Consider the following 17,722-nt stretch of genomic DNA (forward strand, 5'->3'; position numbering starts at 1 on the left):
CCAAATCTCTGGGGTAATTAGTTTACAACCCAGTTCCTCCATATTTAACTAATAAATGTAACAGGAAAAACAGAAATTTTCAAGCATTTTTTTTGTCAGCACTAAACACTTACTGCAGATGGGCAATAAATTCAGTAGCAATGACGAAGAAAACAGTATGAATTATATGTATGCTCTGCTTTACATGGAAAGATGTTACATGCTTGCACAGACTCGAGAATGGCTGGGCAAACTGTAGTATATAAATGTAATTGTATGTTTTGTGTCATAAAAATGACAACTAGAAAGAATGCAGAGAAAATATAGAGAACTTGTATGAAATGAGTCACAGCAAAGGCAAAAAGGACATAGAGATCAATTTACACAATATTCATAGGAACAAAAGAAAATGAACAAAGTTCTATATTACTATACAACTCTGACGAGGAAAACAACCAATTGTAACTTTGGGAGCTCAGCTACCTCTTACACCATGAAGAGATTTAGGGGAAAAAAAGTTTCATTTGTATAAAAATTTTTATAACAATGCTACAACCGTTTTTTCAAATCTTGGAAACTACCACCTATAGGACTGGGGAACATCTATACAAATTAGGGCATGTAAGTAGCCTATTGCTTATTTAGGAATAAGAAATACCATAATAAGAGACCATTTCAGAAAAACCGGAAAGAATTAAATGGATTGATGCAGTGATGTGACCATAACCCAGAAAACCATTTATAAAATAACATCTTAAAAAAAAAAAAAAAAAAAAAAAGGAAGGAATTAATGCAATGAGCAACCACCAATTCCATAGGACTGATAAAGAAACATCATACCTAAGTCCTGATACAGAGAAAATGAACTCAAGGTACAAGATGAGATTTTTAAATCCCTCTAATATGATAATAGACAAAGATATTGCAGTGGCACAATCAAATACTAAAAGAATAAGAATAATAAATAAACCTTCTAATATGCTGGCAATTCTTTCACGGAGGATTGAGAGAAAAACAATGATGAGGAGGTAATGATCAGTTATAAACTTTTTAAATGGAGGAAATGCTGAGATTAACAATCTCATTATAATGTGTCATCCACAGAATAGACTCACCTACAGGTTTTTAAAATAATTTTGATTTTCTCTCATCAGAGAAATTAGAAAAAAAGAGCAGACTTGGAAAGAAGTTATATATTTAAGAAAATATATTACTACATGGCTAGAAACTGGAAAATTAACAGATGCCCATCAATTGGAGAATGGTTGGGTAAATTGTGGTATATGAATGTTATGGAATATTATTGATCTGTAAGAAATGACCAGCAGGATGAATACAGAGAGGCTTGGAGAGACTTACATGAACTGATGCTAACTAAGTGAAATGAGCAGAACCAGGAGATCATATATTATATTCTTCCAACAATGATACTGTATGAGGATGTATTCTGATAGAACTGGATTTTTTTTGACAAAGAGAAGATCTAACTCAGTTTCAATTGATCAATGATAAGACAGAAGCAGCTACATCCAAAGAAAGAACACTGGGAAATGAATGTAAACTGTTTGCATTTTTGTTTTTCTTCCGGGGTTATTTTTACCTTGTGAATCCAGCTCTTCCTGTACAAGAGAACTGTTTGGTTCTGCATACATATATTGTATCTAGGAAATACTGTGACATATTTAACATGTATAGGACAGCTTGCCATCTGGGGGTGGAGGGAGGGAAGGGAAAAGTCAGAACAGAAGTGAGTATAAGGGATAATATTGTAAAAAATTACCTTGGCATGGGTTCTGTCAATAAAAAGTTAGAATTATTGGGGGAAAAAAAATAAATATATATATAAACTACAGAATAAAAATCCTTGTAACTCTTTGGGTTGTATATTCATGCTTCTAGTCTTTATGGTTCTGTGCAGCCAAATCAAAGTGCTCTGTTGCTATTATGATTATCTGCTTGTCTTTTGCTACTTCAAAACAGTAGTTATATTTAATTCCATATTGTTTTTTACTTCAAAATAAATTTAGGATTGATGAGCATTGTACAACAATTTTTTAGATTTCATCATACCCTTTCAAGAAATCTTACCAGATATCTCTGAGATATCCTTTAGAAAAGAACTATAATGGAACAAATTATATATCATTAGTGGTGAAGTTAAGAGCAATCTTGCTTTAATCATATTCATTTATCTAAAATGAATGTTTATTGAACACCTTTCCATGCAAGTCATTTTAAGAATACAATGATGATCAAAAAATTCTGGACCTTCTAGAATATAAACAATTAGAATGAAAGATAAGGTATTGATCTATAAAACAGAACAGTAAAAATAAATGTTTCATGAGTAATTACTTTAAACAGGTATTCAGAGGGAGAATAAATATGTATATTATCTCATTTGACGCTTATAAATGTACCCATGAGATGCTTATTTACATATTAGTAAACAAAATCTCAGTGAGAATCTCACTCATGATAATAATTAAGGAATATAGTAGAAATTGTAATGTAAAATCAGATCTCATCACCAAGACCAGGGGATGTGTTCCTTTTATTCCCAAAAGGATAGCAAGCTCTTTGCTCAGAGACAGATGAGGCACAATGTGTCATATAACACATAAAGTGAGGTTCAACTCTTAGATGTTAAGATCCTGGAAAACCTGTAGTTAAGTATTCCCTACTAATTCAAGTGGTATGAATTTCCACCAGGAATAGGGTATTTAAAAAACCTAATACATGACTTCTGGAAAGAAGAGGAGTGAACTTTCAGGTCAGAGTGGAGTCGGGTTCTGAGTTCCCACCAAAAACAATAACCAACAAATTTCTCCTTTTAGCAGGTAAATATTTTTATGAGAGGTTATCTACCTATGAAAGGATGACTTAAGACAGGAATCTGTCTTTGGACTTTTATAACAGCATAAATATATTTGGAGATAATGGAAATCATTATTACTTCTAGAGTTCAGTTTAGTTAAGCACTTGACTGTAATATATACCTTTTTTAAGTTTTGTGCTTTTAATGCTCTAAAGCAGAGATATCAAAACAGAAAGCTTACAGATGCAGAAAAGCAGATTAAAATATAATAAAATAAAAATACAATAGGAAATGCATGATAATATGTGATTTTTAAGTCAGTCATTTTCTGTTAATATAAAAAGGATGAAAAAAAGGCGAGTGTGGAAGAAATTATGAAATGCAGAATCAATAGTTTCAACAAGTAAAACTGAAAATATATGTCATACCCACACACCCACCTGTACCCACACACCAATTTAAGTTGTTACTATAGTTATAACACTGGAGTAGTGGGGGGAAAAAAGTCAGGAGTATTAATCTAGACCCTTGATAATTCCAGGATGCTTCCATGGTATTTCAAATTAAAGTTCTAAAGAGAACTCGATCCATTTAGTCCCTAAACTCCCCCTTCTACAAATTTCTCTGTTAAGGATACAACAATCCTATAACTGCCAAGATTCAAAACTTTTAAGTCTATATTCTTGACTCTTCTCTCATTTTTCTATATCAAATCAGCTGCCAAATTCTGAAAATATTAATCACCATGTCATTACCCTATTTAAAAATCTTGTGAGTCTATTGTGTCTATTGGTCCTGGGATAGAATACAAATAATCGGCCTGATGTAGAAAGTGCCTTTACAATTTGGCTACCATCTATCCTACTTCAGTCCAATTCTAAATTACTCCCATTTCCACTTCTCCCTTTTCGGAAAAAAAAAAAAAAAATTGTCTGTTAAAAAAGGGGGGGGAAGAAGAAGACTATCCCCTGAAATGTACTCCTTTTTTTTTTGTAATTATTATTATTTTGGGGGATAGGGGGGGAACTGAAGCAATTAGGGTTAAGTGATTTGCCTAGGATCACACAGCTAGGAAGTGTTAAGTGTTTGAAGCCAGATTTGAACTCAGGTCCTTCTGCCTGGTGGTACTCTATCCACTGTGCCATCTAGGTGCTCCTCCTTTCTTGTAATTTTAACTTCTTTCAAATCACCACTAAAATGAAGAATATAGTAATACTTATATTCCACAAATTATTCTAAAATATTTATAAGAAAAACATCCTACCAAATTGCTTTTATGAGGTTGAATATAATAGTTCCAATAAATATTTAATACTGGGAAGGATAACACAAAGAAAAGAAACCACAAAGCAAAATCATTAATGAAAATAAATAATTTAAAGATTTTATTTATTCTTTAAATAAAAGACTTTCAAATTTATTCTAAAACTAATTCACTATAATCAAGTGATATTTACCAAGGATGTAAGGATGACTCAACATTAGCATAAACAACTAATATATATATATATATATATATATATATAAAAATACATAATACAATAGTATTATTGTCTTTGCACAATAAGAGCAAATTGTAACAATGATCAACAGTAAAAGACTAAGTTACTCTGATCAACAAAACAATCCAAAACTTATAATGAAAAATGCTACCTCTGAGTGAAAAATGAAATGTAGCTAACCTCTTGCTTGCTCGCTTTATTTGTTTGTTTGTTTTCTGGCTGTTTTGTAAAAATTTCATCAACATGGTTAAGATGGAAATATGTGTTGCATGATATCACAGGCAGAAATGACATTTTGTCTTCTAAAATAGGTTGGAGAAAGGAATGGAGGGAGAAAATAGGGAATTCAGATTTTTTAAAAAAAAGAATGTTAAAAACAAATAAAAGTTGAAAGCTGCATGATATATCAATAAATCAGGAAAACTACTTTAACAATTTTAATATTTAAAATTTTACAAGGCACAGGATTTTTGCCTGTCAATTTGACTTGTTCCACAAGACCCGTTTTTCCCTTCTGACACTGCGTTTACAATGCAGGGTCCTCATAACCTCATTAGCCTGCTCTGTGGTTGTCTTCCTCCTCTCTCTGACCTCCATTCAATTACTAAAGTAATTTTTCTAAAATACAGGAACAACCATGTAACAATACCTTACCCTTACCTCCACTCATAATTCCCAATTATACTCAAACTCCAGAGGCAAACAAATCCTATTTGGCATTCAAATTCCTTCATAGTCTATAGATCCCCTTACACATAACTTTTCTCAGTCTTCTTACAACTTACTTTGGTGACTCCAGTGACTCTACATTCCACAAGAAAGACACTCCATTTCTCAATTTGCACATTTTCTGATTATCCTATACTTGGAATGCTTTCCCTCATCCACCTTGCTTGCTGACTTTCCCAGCTTTCTCTTAAGTCCCAAGCAAATTTTCTCTTTTATAGGAAACCTTTCTCAACCTCTCTTGATTTTAGTCCCTTCACTTTGTTAATTGTTATAATCTATACATTTGTAAACACATCTCCCCCCCCCCCCCCCCCCCCCCCCCCCCCGTTAGATTCTAAGTTCCTCGAGGGGCAGAGGATATCATTTTTAACCAATTTCTTTTGTATTTCTAGAACACAATATGCATAATACGCACTTATTAAATGTTTGATTATAACCTTCTAATTTTAGATAGGTTGGCCCTCTAAAAATCAAATATGCAATAAATCACTGTTCTACATGACAAATATTTGGGGTTGAAAGGATCTTCTAGAGTCTCTGGGTTACAAATCAGTTAAGTATTTAAGCAGTTCATACGTGTCAGATACTGTTCAATGTACAAAAGAGAAGTCTGCTTAAGCTGACAATAGGATGGGGAGAAGACATGCAAGTAGCTATGCCCCAACAAAATATACAAGATCAACTGAAGATAGTTACAGAAAGTAATAATTAAAAGGAATTGTATTAGGTGGGATTTTAGCTGGGGCTTTAAGACCCAGGAAAACAAAGAAGCAAAGATGAGATAAGAAAGAATTCAAGAAATGCCCATAGTAAAGAGAAAAGTGTAATGTGAAATCACAAAGAGACTAAGTATCACTAGTAGCTCACAGAGCCCACACATGGGGGAGTGGAAAGTAAGGTTTCCATCTTACTGGTGGAAAAAAGCTGGAAAAAGCAGGAAGGGCGGGCTAAGATTATTTAGGACTTTAAAAGCCAAATCGGGTTTCATACTTGATGTGGAAATAGTAAGGAGTCCCTGGAGTTTACTGACAGTGCAAAGAGGGATTAGTGATATGATTAGACCTTTATTTTTTAAGAAGATCAATTTCACAGCTAAGTGAAGGACAGACTGGAAATTAACGAGGTAGGGAGATCAACAATACTCCAGAACTGAGATAATAAAGGTCTGCAGAGTGATAGAAGTCTTAGAGAAAAAGATGTTATGAAGGCAAAATAGACAAGACTTTAATCACTACTTATCTATGTATGGTGAGAATAAGGGCTTGAAAATGATACCTAAGTTTCAAGTCTGTGTGACATGGTAGTCTCTTGATAGTGACAGAAAAATTACAAAGAGGGGATGGTTTGAGATTTTGAAATTTTGAAATGCTAAGTTTAAGGTATATAAGTGACATCCAAACTGAGATGTCCACTAAATAGGAAGAGATGTAAAACAAAGGTCAGAAGAGAGGTTAAGGCTGGAGAATCACTTTGCACAGGACAGATGATAATAAAGATATAAAGTAGAGGTCAGCTAACCTTCTCTGTAAAGAGGTATAATAGTCAATATTCTAGGCTTTGTGGGCCAAGAGGTAAAAAAAAAAAATCAAGGACATTATATTGGTACTTAAATAATGAAAAATTTTAATACAGATCCCAATAATGGGAATGGATTTATTTTTTTCTTTTTTTGGGAGGTGGGGTGGGAGGAGAAAGAGAGAAACGACATAACATTTGCTTAACTGGGCTTCAAAAGTAGGGTTCACTATCACCAAAACTGATTGTAGACAGCTGGAAGGTTGAGTGAAAGCTTCTCACTTACATATTGTAAATAGATTTTGAAATATGAAGCTATCTTTTGCACTAGCATGGAGGTCCAAGAAGACCTGCTGAAAGTGGAGTTTGAGTTGGAAAAGATATTCCCTACAAATTTATGTGGAAAGCAAGACTTTGTTTTTTGCTTTAATTTCTAATGGCACAATAAATATATAAAGCATTCATAATGTAATTCATTGATAGCTGCCATGGAATTAGGTTTACCAATGTTTAAATTTTATGTGTTAAGTGCTGTTTTGCATCGCAACTTTTAATCAAATTGGTAGCAAAATCTAAATTCCAAAGGGATTCATATTTGATAATAGTAGGGTGGTTCTTCTCATTTAGAAAAAGTTCAATCTGCAAGATTGACTGTTACCCCTCTTCTTCTATTTTGACATAATGGATATAACTAGTAATAAAAAAAAATGCTACAGATTGGCAATTCACACAACATTGTCAAGTTATATTAACTTTAATATTGTGATTTGTAGTATATCAAGCCAAAGTGTAAATAAATATCATTGTCACATTCGGTTTCTGTCATATCTACTACAATTCTCTCAAGTATAGTATAATGGCCACCATAAAATATGTAAACAAAAGTCTGGCTGTGTTCCAATAAAACTTTATGTAAATTTTTATTTCATATAGGTTTCATACTTCATGACTATTTATTCTTAAATTTTTCTCTCCAACCATTGAAGATGCGAATATGATCCCTGGTATAGAAGAGTACATAATGCAGGATTAAAGTCTTGGTGGGAGTCTAAGAGGCTCTATCAAAAGAAGAGTTAGATAGCAAGGAAAATAAGGAGATAGCAATAGTAACAGAACATGGTAGACACTCAAAGATTTATAGAAAGAAGTCATAAGGTCTGTACATTCTATGATCCCCAAATCTTTAAAGAGCAATGCTAAAATAGTATTCTTATTTTCAATCAAGATAGAAATGTTTATGTGAATTCATGGAGGGAATATCCATACCAAGCACAGAACAAAAATACTGTCTATTGGGACTGTATGTACAAGGTGTTAGGGGAAATGAGAGACAGCATCACTTACAAAAATAGCCAGGTCTACTCCCAAAGGGTATGCATATTATAATCAACCAATCGGTGCAGCAAGATGTCAAATTCCACCTTTCAGAAATATCTCAGTTGTTAAGGTTTGTTTTCAACACATCATCATATTATCTGTTATATATTCTCACATGGAGAATTGATTTAGTGCAGATTGAAATGTAATATTTTCTGTTTCTTGCTTTTCTACAATAAATGGCTAATGGGAAAATTTGTTTTCCCTGACTGTACATAATTGTAATGAGTTGTTTTCGTTTACTTCTCTTTAGGTGGGGGAAGAAGGAGGGAAGAGAAAGAATTTTGGAAAAATAATAAAATTACTATGTAAAAAAGAAATAAATAAAATGTTGGATAAAAAAAAAAAAAAAACATCATCGTACCAACACTCCCATGGTGACCCGCTTCTTAAAGCTGTGCTTATTATCAACTCCTAAGTCTGGCTAATAAGCATATCAGGGAAGTTGTAACCTGGGAACCTACAAGAGCATCTATGTAGATGCCAAATATATTTCCCTGTTTCATCCCTTAATGGCTATAGCAGGTGTAGAATGAGTTACTCATTCTATTATAGATCAATGAATGTCTTGTTAAGTTAAAGCTCATCCATCTCCTTTTTCATTTAGGGCGAGATGGTCACCATAGATGTATGTAGATGGTACCTCACTGTTACTTTCCTGCCAAATCTTGTAATTTCTAACTCAACATCTCATTCACATCTGTATCCTTGTTTCTATTCACATAAGCTCCAATCTAGTCTCAAACCTTGTCATCCAATTGTTTCAAAAGTCTCACAACCTCAAGTCTCTCTTGTATCTAATACATTTATCTGACTTCTAATTTTTGCAAAGTATAGGTTAATTTCTATTTTACTTAGTAATTTAATTATAATAACTATTTTGATCAAATTCAATTTTAGCATATTATAATATACTGTTAATTTGGAATGCATAAAATTTATAAGCATATACATATTGAGATAGCACGCTCAATTTTTTTTTTCTAAAAGTGTGTGATCAAAAGTTTACAAGTCACACACTGACTTAGAGGATAGTTGCTAGAAAACCACGAAGACTTATTTCTCTGAAATACTAAAATCATTCTTCCACTTACCTCCTTCCCCAACACCTGATGCAAAATGAAATAAGATAATAGCAATATTATAATGATAACCAATCCTTAAAAACAACAACAACAACAAAAAAAACTTAGCTATTTGAAACTATGCCCAAAAGGCTGTAAAACTGTGCATACACTTTGATCTAGCAGTGCCACTACTAGGTCTGTATAAGAAGCAAAAAGACTCACAGATGCAAAAATAAAAATGTTTGTAGCGGGTCTTTTTGGAGCTGGAAAATGAGTAGATGTCCCTCAATTATGGAAGGGTTAAATAAGTTATGATATATGAAAGTAATGGATTATTTTTGTTTTGTAAAAAAATGATAAACAGGCTGATTTTATAAAGGCCTGGAAAGAATTACGTGAATTATTGCTGAATGAAGCAAACAGAACTAGGAAAACATATATAACAACAGTAGGGCTGTGCAATATTCAACTATGACAGACTTGGTTCTTCAGGGGTTCAGTGATCCAAGGCAATGCCAATAAACTTTGGGTAGAAAATGTCATCTGCATCCAGAGACAACCATGGAGACTGAATATAGATTGAAACATGCTGTTTTTACCTTTCCTCCCCACCCCCCTAGTTTTTTCCCTTTTGTTCTGATCTTTCTATCCCAAATGGAAATATGTAAAAAAAAATCAATGTTCATGAATAATTTTAAAAACACAAATAGAACATAACCCCTACTGACTTAGAAAATCACACATAAACAAAAAGACTTGGCTACTTTGACCAATACAACAAACGATGCATGACAATTCTAAAGAACTCATGATGAAAATGTTACCTACTTCCAGAAAGAGAATGAAGCTTCTCTTCCCCTTCCCCCCTTTCTTGGCAACATGGCTAACCTGGAAAGACATGGCATGACTTGTGTACGTATCTTATTCTGGTCTCCTTAATGGGTGGGATGAAGAGAAAATTTGAAAATGAAAAATAAAATTAAATTGAATTTTTAAAAAAAAGTGCTTGAATGTCCACTGAATTCTATCTTTCCAAATAGAGAAATAATTTTAGTTTCAAATTAGTTTTAATTCCTTACTGTAACTTACTATGACTCATTCACACCAAAGGACTGACTCACTCTGTAAGGAAGCCCACCAATGGGCAGTGCCTAATGAATAATCTGAAACCACCATAAGAGATCATCTTTTATGCACAAATGGATGTAAACTCATCCTTTCCAAAGATTCAGATCATAATTCATTCATGCTTGTCCATCCTGTATATGACTTTTTTGCATCATTTATAACCAAACTTACTAGTTTACCCAAAGGACCCACCCCACATGATGGATGTGCCTCTTCTACTTCAATATTTATATAACTTATATATTGGACCCACTGAGATATATGATGTAATTTTTCTCCCACTGACACTTTCCCTTTTTATTCTGGTGGTACTGATTTATTTTTGTACAAAAGCAATGACTTTCACTCTAAACACCCCTATAGTCTGAATTTCCCTATCTTGCTAAAGAGTATGACCATTCTTATAGTGACCAAGGTTCAGAACACTTCAGTTACAACCTGAAGTCCTCACTCATTCCATGTGTCAAATCATGTCCATTTCTATCTCTAAAACATCACTTGTTGTGTATTCCCTTATCCTCATTTAAATATAGTATGTAATTTTAAGATTCAGGTGACAGTGATATCCAAATAGAATATGGCGCAGACATAAAAAACTAACTTTAAACATTTTTTGTACAAAACAAACCCAGGTTTCAATGCAAAAATCAAAGAAATTCTTAATTTTCTAAAATAAACATGTCAGTATCAGCCTTCCCAAAAGCTGAACCAGACATCTGAAACATCATTATCACCTCTCAATTTCTTCTTAGTTACTAAAGGAACTACAAGCTTATTATTATTATTATTATTTTTACTTTAAGTTTTTTGTTCTTTGTACTTGTGTTCACTGGTCACAATTTAGTGGTGTTCTTTAATTCAGGCAAGTTGTAAATTTGCCTGAATTATCCCAATCATCTCATACAAAATCCAATCTTTGGGGAAATAGTACACCATATGCACTGCAAAGATAAACTACAATGTAAAATAACAATTCACAATCAGGTATCATTAAACACTGCAATACTTCCAAGAGCTAGAAAAATATTAACTAATATTCAGAGATGCCACACTGAATTTCACTTTAAACATATGACTTACAGAGTGCACCAAATAGAGAATGATTCACTTCAATCTGCATGTATGTTTCCTTCTTTTTACTCACATAGTCACCAACCCAGTTCAAATTCTCAAGATCTTTCACATGAACTACTGCCAACAGCTTTTTAATTGGTCTTAATTTTTTTACATCTTACTCCATCTTTCATACAATAAATTACCTCCATCCATTAAACTCCAGTAATTCTTCATAACTTGAATCCTTTCCTATTTTTGTAGTTTTTTACATATTTCTCAATATACCTACAATCTGAAACTTCCATCACATCAGATACTACATCTCCCATCTGTTCCTTTGAATGTCTGTTCCTCATCTCTATCTTTTACACATTTCTTCAAAAAATAAGCTCAACCATAACATAATATTTGCACTCTTTCTGTTGTTATTTACTTGCATTTTTGTTTTTCTTCCCAGGTTATTTTTACCTTCTTTCTAAATCCAATTTTTCTTGTGCAACAAGATAACTGTATAAATATGTATATATATAATGAAAAAAAACTCAAACTTTCAAAGATGAATCTAAACAATACAATGAGTAAACTCATGGTGATTCTTGAGGGCTAATGATTAAATTATGCTGCCCAATACCAATGAGAGTTCAGAGTGCAAACTAAGCAAAATTTTTGAACATGACTGTGGGGGGAGGAATTTTGTTTCATTTTATATATGTTTACAGAAAAATTAATTTTCTTACTTTATCAACTTGGGGAAGGGAAAAAAGGAAATGGGAGAAATTAGGTCTAACTTTATTTGAAAATAAAATTGAATTAAAAAAAAAAAGTTGGACTCTGATCACTGCAAAGATAAACTACAATGTGCTAAAGAGCTGAATGTGAAGTATGTAAAGAACCTACCCTCAAGTCACAAGGATGCATTGTACTTTAAATGATGAATGTGACATACATATGCTAATATGTGTTTTGCATATTTGTTGAATGCTTTATTTTCATTATTCAAATGGGTTAGTGGCATTTCTTATGTTACATATATAACAAATATAAAAAGTTAATAAAATAAATATAATAACCATGCCTGTACCTCTCCTCAACTATATTTGGAGTAGACTTTTTATACTCAAAATGTCTGTACATTTTTCCCTATTTCACCCTACACTCAGCCCAGTGCTCTAGTTTATCAAGCAACTTCTGGATCCCTGAAACTATTAATGAAACTATGGTCTAGCTTAGCACTTACTATATGTCAGGTACTGTGTTAAGGATAGAGAATACAAAGAAAACCAAAAGGCAATCCATGTTCTCAGGCAAACATTATTAACAGAGGAGACACTTATGGACTATTAGGAAAGACTTCTTGCAGAAGACTAACTGAGACTTGAAGTGAAGAAAGACCAAAGAAGTAGAGATGAAGATGAAGAGAATTCCAGACATGAGGAGTAGTTAGTGAAAATATAGAGAACAAGAAGATAGAATCACTCGTACAAGGAATGAGGCCAGGGTATTGTCTGACAAACAGCAAGGAAGTCTGTGTTTTTGGATCAAAAGAGTATGTGCAGTACAGAAGGAGAAGAAAGTCAGAATTCCATTTTAGGAAAATCAGTTTCACAGCTAAGGAAGGATAAATTGTAACGAGGAAATCAAGTAAAGGGCTATTACAAATAGTAATCCAAACATGAGGTGAATGATTATAAGAGCAGAGAACAGGCTATATATGAAAGAAATGACAACATGTGGCAATTACTCTGTTTTGGGGAAGAGGAAGAAGCAAGAAGGGAGATGTCCAGCACTCTCTCCACTAAACCATCTAGCTGTAATTTATATATAATACTTTATATAAATACTTTAATCCTTTAAAGATGATAAATACTAATAAAACAGAATGGCATATAAAATGAGAAGTTTGAATAATACTTTGAGGTTGAGACTTGACCTGTACATATCCAGTATATTTTAAAATTTCAGAGACAAATACTGTCATAAGTTTAATCATGGAAGAGTTTGACAAATTCCTTTTACTCCAGTAGTTAACGGGACCAGATTTTCAATTATAGCTTGTATTTATAAAACCATGTAGGTTACACAAAATGATACTATCAAGGTTTCTTGACATCTAATACAAATTTTAAGACTGACTACAGAGAGAAAGATGGAAAGTAGGTCAGAAAATTCCAAGCTCTCCAGATTTGCCCCACAAACACTTGGCATGGCAAACACAGAGCTGGTTTAAAAAAATTAAAGTTGGGGAGAATAACGGTCTCCTTGAGACAACTGGAAGAGCATCTGATGATAAAGACCACTACAGAAGTTTTGGCCATGTGAAATGGTAAACACCTCTAAGCTAGTAATACTGAAATGGGAAGCAGGGAACCCTGCCAATAGAGGGGTTGGGAGGCAGCCTCAGCCTCAGCCCCAGCCCCAGCAATTTTCATCTCTTGAGCTGAAGGATTGGGAGTGTGTATGCATGTTTTTGGTTTTTTTTTTTTTTTTTGGGGGGGGGGAAGGAGGATGAAGAGGAGAAGAGAGAAGAGCTCTTGAGATTAAGGAAACCTTTTGCCTAGACTCTTTTGTCTAGACTCTAGACCTAGCTCTGCTGCTGGAATGAGACTCAGCAGGCAAGGAACTAGTACTTGTGGTGCAGGCTGTGGGCAGTATAGGAAGGCAGAGTTCTTGGTTTGGGTTCCAGACCAGAAACATCCTCCCCTAGCCTAGCACAAAATTACAAGTTATTTATTTATGAGAGAGAGAGAGATCCAAGAAAAAGAAGATTAAGAAAAGAAAGTCAACCAACTAGAAAAGAAGATCCAGATTCTTAAGGAGAAAAAAAAAAATGACTCCTTGAAAATTAGAACTGGGCAAAAGCCAATGAAGTTATGAGATCAAAAAACAATAAAGAATAAATTCATAAAAAATTAAAAAACAAAAGAAATTGTGGAACATCCCAAAGGAAAATAAATTGATCTAGAACAGATAAAGAGAAGACACAAGAATAATAGACAGCTACCAAAAAAAAAAAAAAAAAAAAAAAAAAAAAAAATCTTGGTACACTATCACAAAAAATAAATAAATGAATAAACTGCCCTTAAGTGTTAGAAGGAAAACTAAAAAGGGAGGGGGAGGAGGGAGAAAAGGGACAGAGGGGGAGAAACACACACAAAAACAGAATAAAACCACTGGTCACCACCTGAAAGAGATCCTATAAAAAAAACCTACATGAACACTATAGCCAAATTCTGAACCCTCAAATCAAGGAGAAAATATAATGGATCACAAAGAAAAAACAATTTAAATAAGGCAGAGCTACAAGTTAGAATCATGTAAGACCTAGCAGCTGCTACATACAAAGAGAAAAGATCTTGGAACACTATATATGGAAGAGGTAAAGAACTGTGTTGCAGCAGAAAATATCATAACCTAGCAAAGATAATTGTGGACAATCCCCGCTAAGGATATTTAATGAATTGCCGTTTTCATAATTCTGATGCAAAAGATCTGACCTTAATAGAAAGTTTTCCATGAAGAATATAAACATCAAAAACTATTATGTAATAAATTCCAGTCCTGATCTTTATTTTGTTTGCATATACCTCCTGATTCCCCTGCTTACCTTGCCCTATTATTTAAAATTACCACCCATCCCTCCAAGATCTCTCCTTTATCTACCCCATTCTCCCATGAGACCTTTTTGTAACATTTTTTTACTCTTTAAAATGACAATAATAATACTTTCCTCAGACACTAGCTATGTGACCTTGGGTGAGTCACAAAGAGTTGGGCAGCTGAAAAATGACTAAAAAATAATATTAGTGTTTTTTACCTCATTCAGTTGGGAGAGAAAGCTCTTTCAAAACCTGAAAAGACAACATAAATATTAGCTATTGTACTTTGTTGTCCAGTTTGTTTCAGTCTTAAGCAACTTTTTGTGACCTCATTTGGGGTTTTCTTGACAAAGATACTGGAGTGGTTTGCCATTTCCATCTTCAGATCATTTTATAGATGAGGAAACAGGTAAAACAGTGACTTTGCCTAGGGTCACACAGCTAATTGAATATCTGAGTTCAGATTTTAACTCAGGATGATCAATCTTCCTGAATTCAGATTCAACACTATATCACAATTATTATTATAATAATTATTATTATACACAAAATTATTATAATATAAAGAGAGAATCTGGGTCTTATTCTAGCAAAAGCAACCCAGAATATTTTATAATTTTACAATTTAACTTCTAAAAAAGTTTCATTCTTTGAGAACTGTAAAGGTTCTAAAAGGAAGTAAAGTTGCATATTATATTCAGAGAAACTAATGGCATGATAAGTGTACCTAATTGGTGCATTTCATTTAATTAAAAGTTAAGGTTATATTATAAAATATTTTGGGACACATAAAACAAAGAAAATCTGATCAGAAAGACTTAACCTTTTAGATTGGAATAGAGCTCCTAAATAATCCTTTACATCAAACTTACGGTCTGACAGCCATTGATATATTACAAGCCTTACTAGCCTTATTTTGCAGATGAGGAATCAAATGTGGCACAGAACATACTAAGTAACGCAGATAAAATTTGAACTCCAAGTCTTAGTCCAAGTTCATTATCACTTTCCACCATACCCTACACACATACCCCTCTCCCCCACCAGAATGGAAGATCCCACACTTACCCCTCACCATGTATACATATGTATACATATATTTAAAAAAACAGGTTTCTCCCTACAAGAAATGTTAAGATTCCCTGGGCTCTAAGATTACAAGCTACTAATTCCTCAATGACATAGCTACATAGTCAACATGCTTGTTCAAATGCATTACTTAAAATGCCAATTATCCTGAACCATTCTACCCTTAGAGTTCAACCAAGCTGCAACACAAAAACAAACAGCTAATTCATATTCTTAGCAGATCTTCCCTACTTTAATTGTGCAATCTGTGTCAGTAGGGAAGCACAAATAGGATTACTTTTCCATCTGACCGCTTTTAGGCAGCTGGTGAGAATAGTATTCATGTCATCAACCAGACTGCATTGTCTGGATCCAATCCAAGGATCATAATGCAAGATTCTGCAATTATAAACCTTAATCCTCATTCCCAGAACAAGGTTGCATTTAATCTGACATCTACTACCTGTAGTTTCCCCAGTACATAGTCCCAATGAGATAATTTTTCATAAGAGGGACATGTAAAAGTCACTTTAGTTTTCAGTCAATGAAAGGTTATATTATAAGTTCCATAATGGAACTCTAAAAACAAGCTATTTTTCAGTTAATTTTACCATACTATGAAGCAGCCCACTTCTCTGGTTTAAATTTGCCATACAAATAATTTCCAACATCTCTTTAGGAGACCCCTAAATACCTAAATGGTGAGCATGCAATAGCCAGCAGAAATCTAATCTTGACATTATTGAATATAACAGATAGAAAATATCCCTCCAAAATATATCAAACAAACGGTCATTCAATCTTGGAAGAAGAAATCCAATGTGAAAGAATTATATACTGAAGCAATTAATTATTCTTCCACACAACTATTACCAAGGTTCAATTTGTCTCTATAAAATCTGAGTCTTGCCCTTTAGGGCCAAGTTAAACAAGTCCAATTCCTCTTCTATAAAACAGCATTTCAAAGGCAAGCTTCATACTACTCAATCAGAATATCCCACCTCACTAATAAATCCTCTTTTCACAAAGCTCCCAAGTTCTAAACATCCCAAGTTCCTTCAACTTACCCTCACATAATTTCAAGATCTTTATCCATTTCAGCTTATAAACTAGACCTTCCTAAGCTGTGGTGCCTAGAACTAAAGTACCATACATGTGGTATACTAATCTCTCCCTAATATTGGACTATTGTCTGTCTGGTGAAAAAATTTTAGATTGCATTAGCCATTTTCATGTGTCATAGCACACTGTGATTCATCCCGACTAGTCTCATTACTTTTACTTATATAAATGAACCTAAGCATAATACTTTATACTTACGGCTATTCAATTTCTTTTTAATAAATAAATTTATTTAAAAAAACAAACAAAAACAAGTCCGCACAGGGCAAATTTAGATTACACGGGTATATTTTTTCAAGCTGAAACATCAATCATTACTTCGTGTGTGATCATTCAACCGCTTCCAAATTCATCTAACTATACTATTATTTATCCAATAAATTTTGTATAGGAACAGCATAAAAAATTTAATAAAATGCTTTGCTAAAAATCTAAGTTTGCTAAAAAAAAAAAAAAAAAAAAAGGTAATATATATCTATAGGAATAATTAACTTAAAAATCTAAGTTAATTATATCTATAGATATATACTATCTTTTCTATTTTCAAAAAAAACAGCTAGGTGGTACAATAGTTAAAAGTACTTGATGAGGAAGGCAAATGTGGTTTCAGACATTTACTGTGGAAGTCACTTAATTTTACCTGCCTCATCTGTAAATGGGGACAATAAGAGCATCTACCTCCTAGAGTTTTTATGAGAAACAAGATACTTTTTGTAACATGATTTGCAAAGTATCTTGTAAACATTAAAGTAATACATAAATAGT

The 17,722-nt window shown here is 33.2% G+C and overlaps 1 protein-coding gene across 6 annotated transcripts in view; it reads right to left on the reverse strand.

Annotated features, from left to right (window-relative positions):
* The window catches only part of BRD4 (bromodomain containing 4), a 153,292-nt gene that overhangs the window by 76,190 nt on the left and 59,380 nt on the right, over positions 1-17,722 (reverse strand). For 2 of the 6 annotated variants that reach the window (XM_031947922.1, XM_023496979.2), the window contains exon 2: positions 14,986-15,019. The exons of the other annotated variants lie outside the window; for them this stretch is intronic. In XM_031947922.1, coding sequence (XP_031803782.1) covers positions 14,986-14,990 — 5 coding nt within the window. In that variant the 5' untranslated portion in view covers positions 14,991-15,019. The remainder of the gene's footprint in view (positions 1-14,985; positions 15,020-17,722) is intronic. 6 annotated transcript variants of the gene reach the window in all.

This window comes from Sarcophilus harrisii, chromosome 1 (genome assembly GCF_902635505.1).
Source record: "Sarcophilus harrisii chromosome 1, mSarHar1.11, whole genome shotgun sequence".
Lineage (NCBI taxonomy): Eukaryota > Metazoa > Chordata > Mammalia > Dasyuromorphia > Dasyuridae > Sarcophilus > Sarcophilus harrisii.